The sequence below is a fragment of the Anoplophora glabripennis genome, unplaced genomic scaffold, assembly GCF_000390285.2.
Source record: "Anoplophora glabripennis isolate ALB-LARVAE unplaced genomic scaffold, Agla_2.0 scaffold405, whole genome shotgun sequence".
Taxonomy (NCBI): Eukaryota; Metazoa; Arthropoda; class Insecta; order Coleoptera; family Cerambycidae; genus Anoplophora; species Anoplophora glabripennis.
This window is the reverse complement of record NW_019416491.1, coordinates 321,274-344,437: the sequence shown is the minus strand read 5'-3', so window position 1 is coordinate 344,437 and position 23,164 is coordinate 321,274. Positions and strand designations below refer to the sequence as shown.

At 32.4% G+C, this 23,164-nt stretch overlaps 1 protein-coding gene across 4 annotated transcripts in view; it reads right to left on the bottom strand.

The window, feature by feature from the left end:
• The window catches only part of LOC108911937 (homeobox protein homothorax), a 420,456-nt gene that overhangs the window by 149,838 nt on the left and 247,454 nt on the right, over positions 1-23,164 (bottom strand). For all 4 annotated transcript variants that reach the window (XM_018717012.2, XM_018717015.2, XM_018717016.2 and 1 more), the window contains one exon: positions 15,700-15,708. In XM_018717012.2, coding sequence (XP_018572528.1) covers positions 15,700-15,708 — 9 coding nt within the window. The remainder of the gene's footprint in view (positions 1-15,699; positions 15,709-23,164) is intronic.

Genomic DNA, 23,164 nt, shown 5'->3' with positions numbered 1-23,164 from the left:
TAAATGAGGAGCTCAGATTTTCATTCCAACGAAAATCGACTCCATAAATGTTCCAGAACACCCCTCCGTTCTTAGATTTTCGGGCCATTTTTGACAAACCTATGCATCATTGAGGATAACTGTGAAGGGTGCTACGTCATAAATAAAAAAAGTTGTTATAAACGTACCCACAAACTTTTTATTTTCGACATATATACAGGGTATTAAAGTTTGAGAAAAAGTGGTGATGAAGAGAGAGGAAATAATTTTCGTTATCATTTTTTTCCTTATAAGCGACTTCAAATTTACTCACTAGGTACTATGATAAGATATTAGTTAATAGTTTAAATTGCAAGTGTTGCGAGAAACAACTACTCCGCAGGCTATATGCCACGACCAATATTGAATTATACTCGCAACACCTAGTACAACAGCTAAACTTTTAAACATTTTGTTTTCGCCCAGTTGGCGATGGGCATGCAAATAAGTACCTGGTAAATTTTAGCATATCGCCTCCTACTAGTAGTAGCCATTACAATGGCGTAGTTGGGAAGTAGCGCGATAGATGGAGCCATTTGCGATCTGTGTATAATAACTTAATTAATAGTGAAACGATTTCTATTGTAACACAGCTCCATAAAAAAAATCTTGTGCAAATGACCAGAAAACATTATTCCCATGTATTTTGGGCTGTTCATTCGAATTTCATGTCCGAATTGCCCCAGCAAATCACCAGAATTTTAACAAAAAATGTTTAAAAACTCCACAAAATCGAACAAATCGACTGGGCACTGGACGCCAAGAAATTTTCGCACCAGACGTTGAGGTCTCTATGGGTTAAAACTAAATTCATGGAAATAATATATTTTTGAATTATTTGTAGCCTTATTCTAAAATTCGAGAATATTAGTGATGATAAATTATTTTGAAGTTTTTTTTAGGGTTTAGGTATTACATAGCTTCTCTCGATTGTTTTTTGCAACTTGAAATAAATCTAATTTTGACTAATGTTGATATACAGGGCGAATACCATAAACGAAGCGTTTTCGAGACATGTTTATAGGAACATTTTTTATTATTATTAGTACTAAATCAGGGCAGGAAGTTCCTATTTTCCTTATATTTTAATTTTTTCGTTACAGTATTGCTTTTTGGTGATTTTTTTCACTACGCGAAAGTATTTTCTGTTTATTTGTTCCTGTTTTATCGTAGGTCTGTTTGGAACTCATCATGACTTTAAACCACACTTCATTTTAAAGCATACTTGATGGATTGCATGTTATATTTTCGCACCAACAGCAAACTTCATTGACTTTTTGAACATACGGCGTTTACAGCACAAACTCGCCGAGCGAAAATGTGATAGACTCGACACGCTGGCGTACTGAAGTTTGCACCATTGAATTACTGATTTCTTTTTTTGGCGCTTGAATTAACATGGCAATCACGCATCTACGGGGATTAAGATTTTCTCCCTGATTTCCTTGACTTTTCACGTTTTCTATGAGTATTTTAAGTAATTTATAGGATATTTTAGAGATCTTCACACAGTTTGAATTCTTTGTCAAATTTTTTAATGGTTCGACAGGTGGGGTTAAAATGGGAAGCTGGGTTTTCATGTTTATCGTGTATCTATATGTATTATAATAAAGTCTAAAGTCTTTCGATTGTTTTCCGAAAAATGTGTAAATGTAAAATTGACGTTGCTAATACATTCTAAAATGTATTAAGACTAGCCACAGCTTTGATAACCTAATAACGAATTAATAGATATTATTTTTATACAAGGTGGGATGGGAAGCTGGGTTTTCATGTTTATTCTGTATCTATAGGTATTATAATAAAGTGTAGGGTTTGTTTCGATTGTATTCCGAAAAATGTATAAATGTAAAATTGATTTTGCTAATACATTCTAAAATACATTAAGACTAGCCACAGCTTTGATAACCTAATAACGAATTAATAGATATTATTTTTATACAAGGTGTTTCTATGCTTTTGTTATAAATTCAGGATGTTATTTCTTGAGTTATTTCAATCAAAAAGCCTAAAAGACGCTTATTTTTTCCTATAAATGACATAAAGAATTAAATGGGCATATCTAATTTCCAAAATATTAGGAACAGTAGAAATCCTGAGGTTCTTCTGATGTGTTAATTGGTAGTTCTTGACCAGAAGCATTTAATACACCGGCTAAGTAATACTGCAATACACAACGCACATGCACAAGATGCACAGGGTCGGCTTCCGTTTATGGTTAATTTTCTTAATTAGTTTTTTCGAAAACAGAAGCATTCAGACCATAAGTTGCTTAATAAAAGTTGCTAATTTTCGTGCTCTCTATCACCGCAAGAACGCACTTATTTCAGAAACACCCTGTATGCGTCGCATGACATTTGAGTTTAATTTCAGTTATCAAAGCCTAAGTAATATTTTTGTAACAATGATTTCATTTAAAAGGTGTTTACAACATTGAATTCTGAAGCCTGTACAAAACTTGTACCAAATTTCGTGAAAAATGGTCATCGTTAATTATTGTAAAATTGATGTGGGTGGTTTTTATAGTTCGTGTAACAAGTGCAGAAACGGCCTAATGTAAATTACAAACGTTCGTTAATTATTTCTTGTTTTTCTTTTATTTCCTGATTTTTCCACGCTCCCAGGTCGCTGGATTTGCTAGATATACGCTGATTTTTATCGATATGTAAAAACGCCACAGTGGCCAAGATGAAATATCCGCAGTTCCAGTCGAGCAGAGGCAAAAAGGATCGGGGATAAACATTGCGTGTTACGAAGGAGGAGGCATGAAATTGTTGTGGCGACCCGAAAGTGGAAATAACAAACCGAACCGATAAATACTTTCTGCGATCCGTTTACTCATTTCTCCTCATTAGCAGGGGCCGGGCAAAAAGTCCGTCTGGAAGCACCAGCGGATAAACAGCCTCCGCAAGAGAACGTGTCCGTGGAAAAAGATAACGCGCAGCGGCCCGACTGACAACTTATAAAGTGTTGTCAACTTTTTAGAGGCTACTAATTACACAGGACTCGGCGAGGTAACAGCGAAACGCGCGTGAAATCTGAACAACGCGGGGCCCCGGACTCGCCGCCATATTAGATATTCCGGCCAGACGAGGTGAAAAACGCCGCCGAGGCAACCGCGTCGATACAGGGATGACTCTATAGGACACATCCGCTAATTGGTCCAAATAGTTCACATTCGATGATTTGCACTGAATTGATTCATGGAGGCGATGACGAGCCGCGATAGGCAGGTGTTACTTAGCTGTGCCTGATAACTTGATTTAGATTCTAGTCATAACCAAATCGTCGACAGGATATCACTTGGCACATAAGTGCGAGAAAGTAAAAACCGAATGTAATATGTCGTTTCTAGACAGGAAACTCCGAATAGTAATTTTAAATTGACACGCAAAGAAGGTCATAAATGAATCATATATATATATATCATTTTCCTAATTCGAATTCAAAAATATTTTCTTATATGTATAAACATTTTAACTGAAAATCCTTGTTTTTTAAATAAGAAGGAAACAATAAAAAGAATACATAACATCTTGATGAAGACGAAATGAAGATATTGACACAAACTTTCTGTGCATCAGTAGCGCGGTAGAATTTTACATGTACCTATTCAAAAGAGTTGGTGTATGTAAAGAGTTGTTATATCTTCATTAATTTTCTTAAAATAGGTATTTAAAAGGACGGAGTCAATAATCAAAAAAGAATCTCAAATAATAAAAAAATATATTCAACAAAACTAGTGGACTTAACATAATATATAATACATGCAAAAAGGCTTTTACTTCTACCAAATCGAAACCTTATAGTTATTATATTTACTGGACATAATACAATTTTCACCAGAGATAACCTCAATATAAACGCCTTACAATTGTGAACTTGTTTCCAGAACATATGACTATCAAAAAGAAAAAAACATTCACTCAGACTTGGGTACACTTGTACTAAATATTATTTTTGTTAGAGTACCGTTATAATTGTATATAAATATGCTCAATAATTTAACTCAGTGGATTCATTCAATACTTTTTTTTAATGTGTTTAATCGGCAGCGCAGTATGTAAGAACGTCTCTTCAAAAAAGCCTAGAATATTAAAATTAAATTTATAAATTTCGTTGCTCGTAGTTGGTCGAGAAATGCTTCCTAAAGGAGCTACGCCCCCATCATTGGGGCCTCAAGAAATTAATTGTTTTTAAATATTTCCGAAATGGGTTGAAGGAAAATTATGAATTTTGACACCCTGAACGCTCATTAAAAGTCGGAATAGATAATCATAAAATTTTTCCAACATTTTTATCACGTCTCAATTGGGGGGTCGTCGGTTCAAATTTACCCCAATTTTTTTGCTTTTCGAAATTTTCAAATTCAGAGGCCAACATATGATAGATCTTCATTTCCTCTACAAAAAAGATACTCTTTATTTCTTTCGATAAAATGCTCCATTTCCAAGGACTGGCTCCTGGGACTCTTAAAGATTATACTTTTTGGAAATAAAGATGCTCATATTGCTTTAAATGCCCTTGGACATTACTACCCTTAAAAAATAAACAAAAACAACGTAAATTTTAGTATGTAAACCACAAGAAAATCTACTCTTTATTCTTGTTTAAAATGGCAGAATCATAAATTGTATCATAATATCCAATGCAATAGTTATGGTGAAGATTTTTGATAAAAAATCGACACATTTAGTGAACCTCAGTTCATTATCAAGATCAAGGTATTTGTAGTTGTTTCTGAGTTTCACATTTACTCTATTAACAAAAATTTGAAAAAGTGGATTCGATGTAAATATAAAATTCTTATCCCTACCAACATCAAATAATGGGCTCTAGATATAATATAACCTGCATATTGATGTGTATAGAAATGATCAATCATATTTGGGTTTATATAGTAAAGAGGAGAAAATAGCAAGGGACTCAGCATGCTTCCCTACAGTCCCTATAGTATTAATTAAATTAGATGTTTCATTTATATCAAATTTTTGACACCTTTAAAAAAATTGACGGTATTAGTAGCCCAAAGTATTTAAGTTTAAGCATATAGTAGTATGGTGAACTATATATCGCCAAAAGGCTTTGAATTGACACTGGCACATTTTTATTTAATTTAAATAGCAAAATGAATTTTGATTTTTTTTTGGCTTTTGGAGTTATGATAAAATTATTTTTTTTTTAATATGTTTGTTGATGTTGATATAACGAAATATTCTTTAAAACTGGATAGCAATATAGACTTTTTATTTATTTATTTTTTGTTATGACAGAGAATTAATACAAGTGTTTGATTACTGTGTAATGAAACTCAAAATGTGAGTGGATTTAATAATTTTCAGAATAGGACTAGAGTCGTTTTCTACTGTATATAGAGAATTAGGTTACAAAAAGTAACATAATCTCAGGAAATAATTATTTGAATATTTCATATATTTGAATATTCTATATTTCTGGTCGATTTAGATTCGATACACTCTTGTAATTAGTAATTCCATATCACCAATCTAGATGCCCACATAAATGATACAAAAACGTCTAAAACCTTCAGATGAAGACCAACAGAATATTTCATGCGACAATCTCGAAAACTGTCAAAGATAAGGTAAAATTGGGATAAATCTTTTAATGCAATATATTATGAAATAAGTTTGCGAAACGAAACTAAAAATATTTGTTTTAGTTTATCAGATTTTTAAAACGCCACATTTTTCGATTCCTGTTGTATAGTTTCCGAGGTTTTGGAAGTCATAATAAAATCATTCATTCTATATTCGAATATGTAAACGGAAGTTCAATACCACATTACGTTTTTGAGCAACCATCATCACTTTTGTTTATTTTTCAGAATTCAGTGTTTATCATACGTTGTTAAGTAAAGTTTCGGTCACAAATATTTTTTTTTTCAAGAACGTTAATATTTACACCATCGAAGACAAAATTTTCTCTATATTCATTTTAAAAGAATGCCTAAGTCAGTGGCGTACGAGATTTTACGATAAAAAGATTCTCTAAAGCATTTTCCCATTTTTTTGGGGCATATAAATTCTTATAGTCCTTGATCTGAAGAATTAAAGTCTGTCGTGTTCAACTAAAATGCAGTTCTTTGTCCTAGGCTCATTATTAAAAAAATTTAATGGGCAAGTTTCATTGACTACTTTCTAAGCACCATAACAGTCGTTCGTAATTTACATGCCAATTAAATAAGTCTTAATTTTTACGAATTCAAATTTTTCAACAACAGCCTAAACTGCAGCTTGTCGTTAATTGCCGCACAAAAGAACCACCTGCTTTTAGAAAAATAAAAACTTTTATGACCTCTATGTCATTTTTATTGGTTGCTTCATAACACGTCCGCGCCGTTCTCTGTAACTACAGACAAACGCACAAATTTATTTTTCTTTTATAGCCTAGCACTAGATAAGGCTGGTGTTAGATTGGAACAATCGATAAAACGGACATTGAAGGAAGTGACTTGCGAATCGGTCGGCACCTGGACGCTCGGAGCGCCCTCTGGTGTATTCTAATCGGCGTCCCCGTCAGCTGCGAGCCATTATATTCGATGATTCCGCATTTTCAGGCACGAGGTGCATTAGCGTTGCTTTCACCGATTCACTAATTATTATAAAACAATCGGTTGTATCACGATATATGTTAAAAGGCCGTTGCATAATGAAATTCTTGGAACTGGGAACGTTCTATTAAGTAAGAGTGTGTCCCACTAAAAGCTTTTGTCTTGGGGGCTCTTCGGAAAACAACGTCCAGCACTTGCGAAGTAAAATTAACGGGCAAACGAAAATTTACTGGCTCCACCGAGTTTCCGAACAGTTCCGAAGGTTTCTAAATAATCCTTTTGTTACCGATTTTTGCAGAATACAGCAGCGAAGTAAACTTTACCTGATGCCTTAAATGAACTCTGTCGGATTGTATTCAAAATATGAGCAAATCCAAGCGAAATTCACACAGGTATATATTTTGTCAATGAAAAGAAATGTAATAATAAATAAATAATAAAAATATATTGAATAATAAGTACCTAGCTATATCTAAGGCCGAAAGTATTTTTGTCTAAAGATGGATGCCAAAGTCCTATGGGACTCCAAGTCTGAAAAATGTACTAAGTTGTAGTACTTAGTCTAGCAAAGAAAAAGGTCAATTGTTATAACCTCCAAAAGTGAACTATTTCTAATATATTGGCTTTTAAAATTGATAGAGTTCAAAAATTATACTGACCCACAAATGAAAAAAGTCATGCGCTCAGAGTAACTTCTGAAGAAGAGAGCGATATGTCTCTCGAAACGTCACGAGTTGTAAATTGACGACGTGGCAACCAGCCCAGAAAGCATTCAACCATAAACCATGATATTTCCTCGTATTTTGGCCCGCAAAACCGTATCTGACTCAGTTTGACTCTAATCATTATGATACCAAAAAAAAATAGGACAGTAGACTTTTCTACGTGTTGCGCCCAAAATTGGCACTTTTCTTTCATTTTGGAAAAGGTCGAAAAATGTGCGATTTTATTATCAAGCAATGACAAGGCATTGATTTTGGAAACATCAGCATAAAATACAGGTTGCAATTAAACTTTTAGGGGTGGTCCCTCTCATCGAAACAAACATAAATAAGTAAGATTTTTTCTTAAAATAATTTTCTGCGATCTTCAATAGTTGAAAGAGATACATATATTTGGATCATTGAAGACATATAATTTAAATTTGGTACAGTAGTACAGTCGTAGTAACTCTCTATTTGCAAAACTTTATTAAAAACTAACCAGTGACATGGATGCCGTTGTAAGTTAAGTATCCTGTCACCTGTAGTAACACCACAGGATTGTGGATTCGATTATTCACTGGTCTAACTAAATCGAAATAGTATGTTTTGTTATTAATTACCTAGAACGAGATTATCTATTCTGGTATTTTAAATTTGCTCTCTCTGGACTCCGGGACCAGTGGCGTCCGAATTAGAAGGGATTCAACAATATATAAAAAGTTAATTGGCTTCGCAAAGGATCTTATCTTACGTAAAGTTCAAAGATCATGACGATATACATTTTTTGTAGTAGAGTAAAAGTGAAAATCAGAATTTCAAGTTTTGCTTAAATTTGCATTTATTTGAAAAAAGTAGCAAGGCGAAGGTGAATCTGTCACCTTAATATTCACAGATTAACCAAGAATCGCAACTGATTACTTTCATTTTGTCCCGAGGTGGTGGTTTGATAAATATCACTGTGTGTTATCCAATACATATTTTTTTAAAATTTAGCTGCTATTTATATTCTAATGTTTTGGATACAAATTTTGGTTTATTGTCTTTTGACTATGTACATATGCATCAAATTATATTTTTTACACTTCTATAAAAATATGAAGTTTCAATCTTATATTTAAAGGTTACTTATAGAGATATTGCCCTAAAATAGCAGGTGATCGCGGTATACTTTATTAATCTGCCTATCTATACGTCGTAATCGTATACTTTTGATTATTGAAAAATTAGTTAATTGACTTTTATCTATGATTCGCTGCTAACGACGTCCGTGTTTTAGACTTTTAGACTATTCATGAACTGTGGTTAGCAACATAAAGATACAGGGTGTTTCAGTAAAAAGAAAGCATATGTTTGGTTTATCTCCGAAATTAATTTTTTTTATACTTCCTTTGAGAACGCAAGAAAATTTTCTAAAACATTATTTTTTTACCAAACTTGCATAGATAAAAAGAAAGAATATATAAGGAAGAGACCATGAGAGAATTGGACTGAATCAGCTTATAATATCAATATCTTCAATGGTCCTTAAGTAATTAATCAAAAACTATTTCAAGTCTAGTTTATAGGATTGTAAAGGCCGTAGAAATGGTCTTTAGAAAAAAATCCTAACTCTTTATTTGAGGAAAGGGGACAACCCTAAAATGGGTTGCAACATTGCTTTCGTTGTTGCCACCAGACATTAATTAATTTTTCTGTGTTTTTTTGTGTGATAGCGACCGATCTCTGTCTGCCACGAGTTTAATTAATTAAGTGCCAAAATACTTAATTAGAGAATTTTGATCACAGCTAGTATTACTAATAGTGTCTGAACAAATATCAATGATCAACACGTTGGATATTCAATAGTGCACTATAAAAAAATTGGTGTGAGTGAAAGTAATAAAGGTACAGAGTGAATCCATTGAGTGAAATGATTGAGTACATTTTCACTCAATATTGAGCATTTTGCTAATTTTCCTCATTTGTGATAATATTTTAACTAAAACTGAGTATTTTCGCTTAAATATAGGTACCCTTTCAACAATTTTTCCAGATAAACTCGTATTTGGTGCACTTATACCTAAATCGGAGTAAATGTCCTGATTATTGAGTGACCCCACTCAATTATATGGTTGTCGTGCGTTGTCTTTGTCTATTCCCGTCGTCCCCATTAGGTCATCTCGTGCCGTGGTGTATGGTGTGCAGTGCTAGACAAGTATCCGGGTATTTTGGTGCCAATTGTATTTAAATCCAGTAGTTTGATTACAATAATTAAAAACAATGACATAATGAGCCTCAATTAACACTTGGTTAAATAAACGGATAGTTAGATTGTTACCTATAACGGACAATATAGGTTGTGGTAATCTATTTGTCTGAGCAGTTAACCAATTCGTTCGTAAAAGATTGCCTCTAAAACAGATCTGTGTAGAAACCACTTTGGCTTAATAGTTTATGACTTTAATATAATGATATTTAAATTCAAATTTAAAGAGAATATAAACCAAGTAAAGTAAAAAATTACTCAATTAAATTAAAATTAAATTTAATTTCATTTGTTTAGCATACTCAAAGTAGAGTCAAACGTCACTCACTTGATAGTTGAGCAGAAATTCGGATTTGAGTAAAATTCTCTCCTGTTGCAATAGTTTCACTCATAAAATTATAATTGTACTCATACTAATAGTGAATATTTCACTCAATCGGGTGTATTGAGACAGTATTGAGTAAAATTGAGTGAAATTGAGTGATTTTTTTCTACAGTGTAGTATGACTTTCGACATTATATAGGTACTTAATTGTGTAAAAAAATTACTTCCTTCACTGTTGTTTATTGAAATGGAAATGGAAACGATCGAAAATAATGGAAATAAAAAGGATGGAAATAAAAATACCTCAACGACCGAACACTGTAAATAAATCGATCTGAGTCAAAGTTGATTGAATCTATTTAGTGAAATTATTGAGTACATTTTTAGTCAATACTGGACATTTTGATAATTCTACGCATTTATGAAAATATTTGACCTAAAACTGAAAGTTTCACTCATACAATTTTTGTTGAATCTACTCATACTATTAGAGGAAAATTTCACTCAATCGGGTGGACAGAAATTCATACATTATTGAGTGAAACTGTGTGAAAATAAGTCAAATTTTTCTTACAGTGAAGATAATGAGTACAGAGACATATTTTCCTTAGAATCAAATCTTCAAGTTTACAGAAGTCATGAATGGAACCGACTTGTTTCAACCGAAACAGAAATATGTTGTACTTATATTTACACCAGGAACATTTAGGAATTCAGCTGGCAGTCGCAATCCTGAAGGGGAATGTCGGCGGATCCTACCCGGCCATTTCTGGAGCATTTCTGAACCCGCCATTTCCTTAACCAGGACCAGGAGCGATTCCGGGCACGGCGCCGATACGAAAAATCGAGGCCGGGGGTATGACAGCAATTTCCTCTCGCAATTTTTTGTGTTAGTTCTGGTCGGGTGGATCCCGCCAGCACCGCCTAATATGTTCGAATTACAAGTGAAGTATTTAATGCGCTCGTATGTGCCCATCGGGTGGAATTGATAGAATTTTGGGATGCTCGGCGAGGGAGCGAGAGGCAGCGGTAACGTGTTGCAATTCCTGCGGCCGCACAGGGACGTGTGGTGCATAAAGATGACTGAGATGGGATCACGTAATCTATTTGCGGTGGATCGGAGCAGCTAGAGATGTGACGTGCGTTGGATGGGCAATCTCTACGTGTCGCACTTGCAAAAACTAGATTAATAACCGACTATTCCGGAGCCGACCGATGGTCAAATATGTACATGGAATCCCCGAAGACGGTCTAAAAGGAACTCGTGGCTTTTTCACAGAGAGTGATCGCTCTATAACTGGAATACCAAACGCCAGAGATTTCAGATTAGATCTTTTTCTACCTTGACTGAAATCTTCAAGGACGGACGGGAGTTCAATGGAAACAAATCTAAATGCTTACCAGATATCTGAGAAACGTCTTATGGGAAAGGATAAAATGCCCCTTAAGAAGATATTTACCAATTTTTGTGTTTCTTCTAGATATTAAACGAAAGAAAAGGACAAGGACAAGGTTTTGAATGAATTAGTAAACTGATACTATAAAATAAAAAAAATAATCATATTAACTCATCCAAACAATGACACAAAATTACCAGATGAAGTGCAACTTAGAACAATTCTCGAAACAGCACTGTAAACAAAATTTCACTCACTTTTACTGAATAATGTATCAATTTCTATCCACACTCAATTGAATGAAATATTTACTCTATTATACTCCGCGGTAGAAATTATAGAGAGTGACTCAGACATAATATAAAAACACTATTACCATAATGCGTATAAAATATAAAATGATTTTTATACGGTTCAATATTATTTATCTTTGTGCCGCTCGCTACGCACATCGATAGAATCTATAATCGTCTATAGACTGAGTTAAACTGAACGTCGATCTATATTCTACCTCTGTCTTTTGCACTTGGTAGGGAATAGGGAAATTCTTTTTTGGTGGGTGTAAACGGACTTGATTTATCCGTCCTGAGAAACGTCATAGCATAAGCGTAGACGAGGGGTCTAATTCCATGGCTATAATAAATTTATAAATTAAAAAACACAACTGGGACGGTTTAAAATGCTGTAATAATTAAAATGGATTAAAGTGCCGGCTATAGTAAACCGTAAAAAATATTAGATGTTATGTTTTATTATCTTTTTTCAATATTTTCTATATCTTGTTGCCTTTTGCAGACACGCCAATGAATTTTCGTTCCCGGCACGCTTCATCCCCCTTACTAGTCCAAAAGCTAGCGATGAGTCACTCTCTATAATTTCGACCGCGGAGTATAGTATGAGTACAACTAAAATTTTATGAGTGAAACTATTGCAACAGAATAGAGTGAATTTTACTCAAATCCGAGTTTCTACTAACTATCAAGTGAGTGACTTTTCACTCTATTCTGACTATGTAAAACCAGTTAAGAGTTGACTTTTTGTCTAAATTTAACTATTATTGAGTAATTTTTTACTCAGGCCTGGTTTATATTCTCTTTAAATTTTAAGTTAAATATTATTATATTAAAGTCATAAACTACTAAGCTGCCATAGTAGTTTCTACACAGATCTGTTTTAGAAACAATATTTTGGGTTTCGATTAAAAGAATTGGTTAACTGATCGGACGAATAGATTGTCATAACCGTTACAGATACGTAAGTAAGTATAAGTAACAATCTAATTATTTGTTTATTTAATAAAATATTAATCAAGACTCAATATATTATTGTTTTTAATTATTGTAATCAGACCACTGCATTTAAAGACGATTGTCACCAAAATAGCCGGATAAACTGATACTTGTCCAGCAAGATGACCTAATGCGGACGATGGGAATAGACAAACACAACGCACGACAACCATAGAATTGGGTGGGGTCACACAATAATGAGGACATTTACTCCGATTTGGGTACAAATGTACCAAATACGAGCTTATCTGGAGAATTTAATTAACGGGTACCTATGTATACGTATTTTAGTGAAAATACTCAGTTTTAGTTCAAATATTTTCACGAATGTGTAAAGTTATCAAAATGCTCAATATTTAATGAAAATGTACTCATTCATTTCATTCTGTACCTTTATTGCTCCTACTCATACCGATTCTTTTACAGTGTACATACAGAAATCAACCCATGGCTAATGCTTATACGACAAACGTTTGTTTGCTATGAATGTAATAAATAAACAATCTCAGGTAGTACCTACCTACGGTAATTCCCGCTGATGAATATTGAATACTATCAATATTTTGGATTACTGCACAAATACTGATAACCTATCAATATTTCAATGAATTCCCAACATTTTCATTTCGAGGACGAACGGAAGTTCAGCGAAAAGGAATCTAAATTATTCCTAAGTATCTGAAGAAATTTTTATGGAATAGATATCCATTAAAATAGTACCTACTAGAGGTTACTGTTTTGTTTGGACTATAATTATTTGAAATTGTTGTTTTTAATTATCAATACGAAGTGAGGAACTGGGAGCAGATTTTTAATTTAAACTAATGTCATTAAATTACCAATAAAACTCATCCATGCTTTGAAATTGAATGAGGATCTAAACTCCAATTCAAAACCGTTTTCGAAACATTAGCAGATTTTCATCTTCACACTCAGCATTCACACTCTTCTTTTACTTTACCACAGGTACAGAATCTAGAATATTGACCCTCGGAGAAAATAAAAGGTAAGGATCAATGCAAACAATAGTGTTTCCTGAAAGTTTATTTATGATCGTTTATCCGCTAAAGTTAAAAAGGAACATGAATGTTAGGTAGCAATCATTTAATTTTACCACTTCTTTCAGGTTTAAGTAGAAAAAATATCAATCGTGGACGAAAAATGGTAATGACCAAATTTATAGTGAATTAAGCTTTCAGCAATTTTGATTTATTTAACCATTTTTAGATGTATGTTGAAAATAAGGTAATTAAAATGAATTCACCCTTAAATTCAAGATAGGGGCTAACGCTACAGGGATGGAATCCAGAAAATTTGAATCTAGGAACCTAGATTGTCATTGCCCCCCCTTCCATCCAAAAACAAGTTTATATTTCATTTTCAAATATCCGTATGTACATAGCGACTGGGTTAATAAATAACCAGTATGTGTTCATACTGGTATACAATATTGTTATATTGTATACTATTAATATTTTGAAATGATATTTCAATAAATTTCCATCACAGTAATTACATAGATTAAGTATTTTTCTGCCTTGACAAACATTTTGGAATGCATACAGCACAATATGAATCTGAGATACCTGAAATGAGATATATGTAAATACATACGTACTACGAATAACAGATTTCGATTAGACCATAACTTTTTGAAATTTATGTTTTTATTAATAACATAATACAAGAAACAATAAACAACTTTTTAAATGAAAGAAAAACTAATACTAAAATAATAAATAAAACATTATAAAGATTTGTAAGTCATCCATGCTCCGAAATGAAATAGGAAGAAAAACTTCAAATATGACACATAGTACATTTGCATTTACGAAATACTACGAACACTGACTTTTAATGTCAAAATAAATATCTTAGACAGTAGCTTGTCTTTGATGAAAACGAAGATATATACGGATAAGTATCGAAGTAAAGTTAAAAGACAAATTTTGTATTAAAAATGTACAATTCATGTATTTTCTGTATTAACTACTATAAATATTGACCAGTCTAAATATTTTTAATTAAAATTGAAAATGATTGATTTATCAATCATTTAAGTAATTGCTTGTAACTTGGAAACTAATACCAATAAAAGGAAGAGATAAATAGATACACAAATGACTGTCTATCTTTACATTTTGAAATAAAATTAGAAGAAAAACCTCAACCCAAAATAAGGTAATTGTTTATTTTTGTTTTTACTCATTTATGAACAGTATTTGAACGCAATGCTCTAATCTCAAGGATGAAAGCTGATCACTCAAGAAATAAAAAGTTGATACTGATTGACTGAGGAACTTCATTTGCACTCAACCATATTTTTCTGTTATCTATCACAATTATTATTAACACTGTCAGCTTATTTATACTTTTTAGTGTTTAACTCTCATATATATTTTGTTAGCTATTCGCGATGACAGCAACTAAAAAAAATATGCAATTTTAGAACATAAAAACATCAACTATCACGAGTTTGTTAACATATTCGCCATAACTGCAACAGAAGCGAAATAAAAAACTGGATTCCATTCCGGGGTTGTGCGAATTAAACGTGTGCGCATTTTCGGGAAATTTTTAAAAATGTTTGATACTAAATGCACATACACGAGTACACGCGAGCATTAAATTAAAAAAATACAAGTCCACAAACTGAATGAGATTTATTTTTTACAACCGCAGTGTCACAATTAATATCATTACGCTATAATAACTTGTATAGGTCAAGCTAATGTTTACATTAACGCACACCATAAATTATGTGTATCAATACGACACTGCTTAATTGTGATATATGCCATATATCGCTTGATATTAACATTCATTTACATGTTAATAAATTCTAGTAAAATACACACGAAAGTCGGTTGTCACTATTTATACTCCATAAATAGGAAAATAGTATTTTCGTTGGAGGCACTAAATTAATTAGTGTGGCCGACATACGAGCGAAGTCGCTCGTTATTTCACGTGTTGTTTGTTTCCAACCTAATTACAAACTTAACAAATACCAGCTAGTTAGGCTAATAATTAATAAATATGTTAGATGCGGTGTTAAGGGTTATTCGTGTTCTCTCTACCTGACCCAGTTGTATTAGTAGCGATACAGCGACATCTGTAAAGTATGGCTTGCATCTGTCCACTTACCCATAGCGTCTGAAACAAAAACAGAACAACGTTAATAAAAATTTGACTTAAATATATGTTGGAACTTTTAAAATTATTTAATTGTGGCATACATGATAAAGATGTTTCAAAGAATGTTAAGTGGTAATGTCGCTTAAAAGCACAAGAACTATCTTCTTGGTTGTAGTATTAACGAAATAATGTTTACACACAATATACTACGAATCAGGAGGGTCATACACTTTTCTATAAATAGGTTTTAAAGAGATAAAGAATTGTGACCTTGAGCAAGAAGTAGATTCTTCTCTGTTATGCCGGTTTATGAATGGGGTGGGATTTTAAATTTTTTTTCCGGAAATTGTTCTTTTGCGCATGCAAAATACATATAGGCTGATTCAAAATTCATCACAAAGAATTTTTGGACTTTTTCTCCTGTAAACGCAAGTCCAAAATAAATTTTAAAATTTTTCACCGTAAATTTTGAAAATATGGTGTGCATTTACCTCTTCATCAGCCAATATATCGGAAACTGTAGATCTTAAATTTACCTTCGTAAAACCCTGGTACCCCAAGTTTTTTATGCGTACATTCAAATATGTTTGGAAATTATTCCTAAAAAATCGAAAAAATAAAAAACTTTGACACCCTGTATGCATTTGTGGACACACGTTTATAGGAAAAAAATCTTATTTCCGCCTCAAAAATACACAACTAAATTCTTTGTACTGAATTTTGATCATCCTGTATAATTCAGAAATAATTAAACATACGAGTATTCATAGCGAATATACAGAGTATTTTGGAAAGGCACTGATAGAACATAAAAAATAAGAAGAATCTCTCCAATGGACCATAAGCCGATCGTCTTTTGTTTTTGAGACATGTGTTAAGTCATTTTTAAAAATCCAAAGTAAAGTTTAAGTACAATTTAGTTCAATGTTTGGTTCGAGTAAGTTTATGAGGGTTATGAACCTTTTCTAATGACATTTGATGACGTAATTATTCTGAGGTTATGTTGTTTACGCTGTATGATCTAAATACAATGTAAAATTTCATTTTAACTAAAAAATGTACTCGCTGGAAACGCATCATTTTTTTAAGAAAAACACTTGACTATCCCATAGTAGTTTTGACTTCTTAGTATACAAAGCGTTCGCGAACGAATGGACCATATTTCAAGGTCCTTTGGATGAAAACAAACCGAATTATGCCAAGTTACATTAGTTTTTACAATTTTGTTTCCTTAAAAAGTAATGTTACTAAGTATTAATTAAAATGGAATAAAAAAATAAAAATATTTCAGGGGCTTGATTTTTGAAAACAGGAGAACTGATTCTCCAGAGAAAAAATTCATCTGACAAATTTCTCTTAAAAACTTAAACACTTATTTTTGAACGTTGAAGGAATCCAATTCTCTAGAGAATTTAATTTATGCCATATGTCGAGGATATATTTGCAACTGACCAATCAGCGGGCAGAGTTTTCTTCAATATTTCAGTGCCATTATTGGCGACCCTGATGTTTAGTCACTTGATTTGATTTTGAAGTTTGTTTTGTAAATGCCATTATATTCGTCAGGGAGACTAGACATCTCCATGATATTCGTAGTAATTTAATATAACTTCAATTTGAATAGAAGTATATTTGAAAACACAAAAAATTTAATATTATTATAATTATGATGAAGCGTTCGTTCACGTCGAAAGCGCAAAAAAGAAATTAATATGCTTAGAAACAACGAAGAACTTTTTAAAATGAAAGTTTTCTTCTACTTTCACTCACAAAAAGGCCCAAAAACAGTGATCAGATATTGCTGAAACTTTAAATGGTTTAATTAATGTTGTTGCAGATGGTTTACAATTTCTGCACTTTGCAAATTATTCATTATATTTAGAATTAATAATAAATTGTTTGGATCCATTACAAATTTCAAATGATTACGCACCTTCGAACAGCGAATGAATGAAGTGACAATTCGCGCATGAGCATGAGATGACATTTGGATTCAAACTATTTGGAGAAAACGCCAATTCCCCCGACAAAACTCTGTGGAATTTTTTCTCTTGATATCTAGAGAAAATATTCCACAAGAAAATTTCAAAAATCACATTATCTGTGTGTCAAGAGAAAATGACGTAATTTTCTCTAATGAACTAATTCTCCTGTTTTCAAAAATCAAGCCCCTGGAAGGATGTTACTAAGGCAACTTGATCTAAATCGGCTTATTTTAATTCAAAGAAACTACTTTTGAAGTATGGCCTATTCGTTCCTATACATCCTGTAGATTAGAGAATAAAAGCTGGTTAACTTTGGGATAGTAAATGGCGTTTTTGTTGAAAAGCTGTATTTTTAGCGATTTTATGTAAAATGAAGTTTTGTGATATAATAGACATACACCGTAAAGAACCTAACCTCAAAAAAGTTATGTCATAAATAAATGACATAAACAAAGGTGGTAGCTAGCGACATCTAGCAGATGGTAAAAAACTAACAAGACTGATGCATTTACACCCTATATCTGTATCAAATTTGAGTGAATTTGATTGTTTTTTGAAAAAGATATAGCAACAATTTCATTCTAAAAAACCATCTTTGAGGCTCTGTATCTCAAAAACAAAAGAGGACATGGAAAAAGATCTTATTTTTATGTTCTGTGATCGGTTGAATTTATGGAATCTGCATGCTCAAGAATGAAGAAGATTGAAGACGTAAAAAAATACTATTGGCAATCATTGTTTTATGACCGTACTGATTTATATTATATTGTGGTATATATATTTAAATTTTACTAAAACAGTATTGAAAACATACATTGTTAGCGTAAAATAGAATTATGTCGGCAGTATACAGCCTTTGTGACGTCATCCGCGACGTGTATTGCTTGAATTCCTGTTTCTATCTACTATATCTAATTTGTTGCGAAGAGGTAATGTTTAGTCACATTGTACGTCATATGTTTTGACTTTCCCACAATCTCCATAAAATTACCATGGCGATATTGGCTGGAAACGTCTCGCATAATGCAACATCTGATCTGCGCGCCGCCAAGAAATGTTGTTATGGTAATTCCGTTGTGTGTGCACTGATAGTAAATAAATTTTCTACAACGTCTGTTACGTTGTTGTAACTAATGGATTCTAAATGCGCGTAAGTCTTTAGGCGCTTTTTAGAGGTAATAAAATTTTCTGTGAAATTTGCTACATATACACGCCCCGATGGGAGTCATTCCGCGTTATTTGCATTCGCCTGCCTTCGGAACGGCTCTAATTTGACGGAATGCAGTGTGAGTAGGCATAAATCTTCAGAGTAGACTCAATTTTATATAATTGATATAATTGCTTATTTGGATGTTGCATGTGAATTAGCTTGCACAAGAAATAATACATTAAGCAAGTAAAAATTACATTATGGATGTAAAAAATACATTATGTTTGTAAAAATTACATTAGTATGTAAAATTACATTAAGCACGTGAAAATTACATGAGCACGTAAGAATTATCCTAAACTATAAAAATCATATGAAAGCATGAAACTGTACAGTTTTGAATTTTTCTGAATCGTTTAAAATATCCGTTTAATAAACTTTATTTTTGATTTTATCAATTGTGAAAAATCAATAATTAAACCAAAATAATGAATAAACTGTCGAAGTGTAATCAGAAAAAAATCGTGGAATACAAAAAGCGACCAATGAACAGTGCGATCAATTATAAAAAAAAAACGAAAATTTGGTTTATATCTGTCAAGTGGAGAAATGCAACATCCAGTTGTTTTTTATATATTTTATATAGATCGAAAATGTCTTAAAATTTGAGACTTTCTAATTTTTGTATATAGAAGGCTAAAATAGAAATTAAGAGTTGAAGCACAACAGTTTCATGTAAAATCACACTTAAATGTGTGTAGGTATTTACAGTAATAAAAACACGAAAAAGATTAGAATTACTGCATTTCAAAATATAATAATACCTATTACGTAAAAAGTAACACGAGAGAAGTAGGTAAATAGGTATACTTAACAATCGGACAATACTTAATTTCAAATTTCTGCGTATAAAAGCTAGGTATTTTATAGGGAAAAAGTATTTTAATATTAATAAACACTAGCAGTTTTTTTCTGTATTCCGCGACATTTTTATTTTGTGTTTTATATTTGACGGGACGTATTACGCTATATGGCAAATATTATCGGAATAATCAGAAAAATTAAATATGCCTTTAAATATACTTAAATAGTTGGTCTCGATTTAAGTTTATGTAAAAAATACTAGAATGTGTATTACTTCTTTCATGATGCATGTAATAATAACCTATAGAAGTAAAATTACATTAAGCTTGTGAAAAATACATAAGTTGCCAAAAAAACCATTAAGTGTGTAATTTTGCACTTTTGTAAATCATTGAAAATGGACACATGTAATCTAATTGATTAAGAAAAACCGGGTCTTTAAATTACATGTTTACATTTACATAAAAATGGTAAAACAACTTTAGAATTAATATATTTTACAAATTATTATGAAACATCTAATTGTATTTATATTTGAAATATTAAAAACGAAGGATTAGAATTAATGCATTTTAACAATAGCTTACGTAAAAAATAACAACACACCGAAAAAACAAGTGTGAAAAATACACTAAGTTTGTAGAAATAACATTTGTAAAAATAGGTAACATTGAAAACGAAATTTTGAACTTTTGTAGTTTTACTTTTAAGCTATAACCATGTAACCTAATTGGTTCAGTCAAGTTTATTAAAAAAATTATTAATTCATTTCTTAAAAAATTATACATTTGCCTAAAATAACACCGGTATTTGCATAAATCAAATAAATATGCTTTATTATAAAAAAGTAAGTAAACAATTGACAATTCGAAAAAAAAATTCATTACATTCTGCTATTATTTTAATCCGTAGAGTTTCCTGACGGGCTTTCGGAACACCCCGTATATTCTAAAAGCACTTAGGTCCTAAGGTATATGCTTACGTTATTTTTTACACTCATAACCTAGCGTTGGTGTACATTTTTTTAGACTTGACAGCAACCAAAGGTTATATTAATTTAATACTGCAATAGTAAACAATTGGTATTTTCGAACTTTAAGCAATGACGGACTAGTTTAAGCAAATATGTATGCATTTTTTATGATGGATGATCTAATAATAATTAATTTTCTTTCATACAAAGTTTAGACAATTTCAGATATCTAGTAAAAGTGAGTCAGATTAATGTTTCTTAAATAGGAACACATAACTTTACAAATAATTATATACAGGCTGTAAATCTGAGTTGGGGTCATATTCATATAGAGGCTTCCTTTAACCTTTAGAAACGCGTGTCAATAGTTTTTTTTTTCAAATTACATCGTAAAAACTTAATTTTTTTTTAACGTTTTTTTTTTAGTCATTTCCGTACCTCGCCGCTAGCGAAGCTAGTGTAACCTCAAATAACGGCGCGCTTTAGTCGCAGCGCATGCGCAATTCCACACCATTCGCCGCGAGTTACTTTTGTTGAGTGGGTGTTCGCGGCACACACAGTACTTAACAAGTAACCTAGCGAAAAACTCAAGCAGTAAACAATAATGATAAATGAAATAGTCCGTTCATGGTTTCCAGCGATGAAAAACATTCGAATTCACAGTTAGATGTAGGTACTGTCTCCAAATGCGGAAAACAACTAATGCCCTTCGCTTCATCACAGTTTATCCGTACTATCTCCCTTCACATGCATTGTAGGTTGCCTACAATTCATGTATTTGTAATACGTGATTACAGTGGCGGCGCACACAAGTATTAAAGTGTAGGTATTTTAAAAAATTAATTATAACTATTTAATTTGTAGTATAACAACCCTAGGTTCGACAAAAAATAAGTAAACGTAGTTGTGGCCAAATATGTGATCGTCATAAGAACTGCCTACGTTGTGTGTATCCATTTTTAGTTGACCGGAAGGCGCTGGCTACTAACTTTGTAGAGGGGATGTATGGTTTAATTATATAAAACAAAAGTAGAGTAAATACACCTAACTTTTATTGACATACAACAATCTTCAAATTAAACATGTGACAAATATAAAGAACAACAAAAACATTAACAAACATTTAACATAAAATGAGAGTGCCAGGCTCACCTAGAGCTCCTGCGGGGAAAGAGCATGGCAGAGAAACCCACGATCGTTGCTCTTACCACCCAAATATAAATACAAAACAACCCTAACGAAAAGGCATAAATTAAGAACCTTTGCTGATAAATAAGACCTGTCTCATTTAATGTGTCACTAAATGTCATCTGTTACCTCATATTAGTCATACACACTTCCAAGTAAAACTGAAGAGGTTTGGTGTTAGTTAGCCGGCAGGGCCGGAAGGTACTGGAGTCCCATACGGGAGGCAATCCAGCTATGAGTTGAGATTTCGGAAGATCTGTTTTAGCAATTCTTTTTTTGTATTTAATTATTCTTTTTACAGATTCATTCCTCACGGGCGAAAATGTTAGTAAATTCAACAAGGCTCTTATATGCGTATGACATAAAGTGAGCACAAGAAATGCTTTATTATTTGTTTTTCGAACAACGTAATCATGATAAAACAAGTTAAATGTGAAACAAAGGAGTTGTTATTGCAATATCTGGGCAGTCACGACAATATATATATTTTAACATGAAATAAATAATGAGCAATCGTTAATAATAATTATAACAATTTTACCTTAGAAAAATATATGCCCTTGAGCATAAAGCAATGGAAGCTAAACATACAAAGAATTATTATCATGAAACATCTATAACCATCACAATCATAAGATTACATAGAACAATTAACAACAAAGTACTTAAAGAATATTACCTGCTAACTAATACCGGTTAAACACTTAATTTTACACTACTTTGTCACACTGCCCGCCGATCGTCTTGCTACCTATCTGCACACTGTTCTCACTTCAACTGCCTATCTTCAACTATTTAGGCTTCCTTCCAGAATTTCCTACCTAAGTGCCTGTTTTTTGTGCTTCCTTCTATCGATCGTTAATATTACTTTTTCATTGTTATACAACACCTATGTAACAGGTGACGTCGAAGTTGATAAGATAAGTACGGTTTTGCACAAATTGAATAAGAAAAAAAAGAATTTCAGATTCGTATTCACGGGAACATATACTATTACCCCTAAAAAATTGACCCCCCCAATTAAATTTACACCCTGTATATTTATGTATGTGAATGTGTAAAATTTAGTGAACATGGAAATCTTAAAATTTCTATCAATTCAGTACTCAATGAGATGTGGAGATTTTTGTAATACTAGTGCAGTTTATACATTTTCTCGCTTATCCCTCGACATTTGCATTTGCCTGCCATTGGAACAGCCCTAATTTGACGGAATGCGTTGCGCAGCGGATACCATCGGCATATAGGTAGCTTAATTAAGTAGTGCGGCCGTAACCGTCGTGGCATCCGCGAGGCAATTAAGGAGCCACCCTC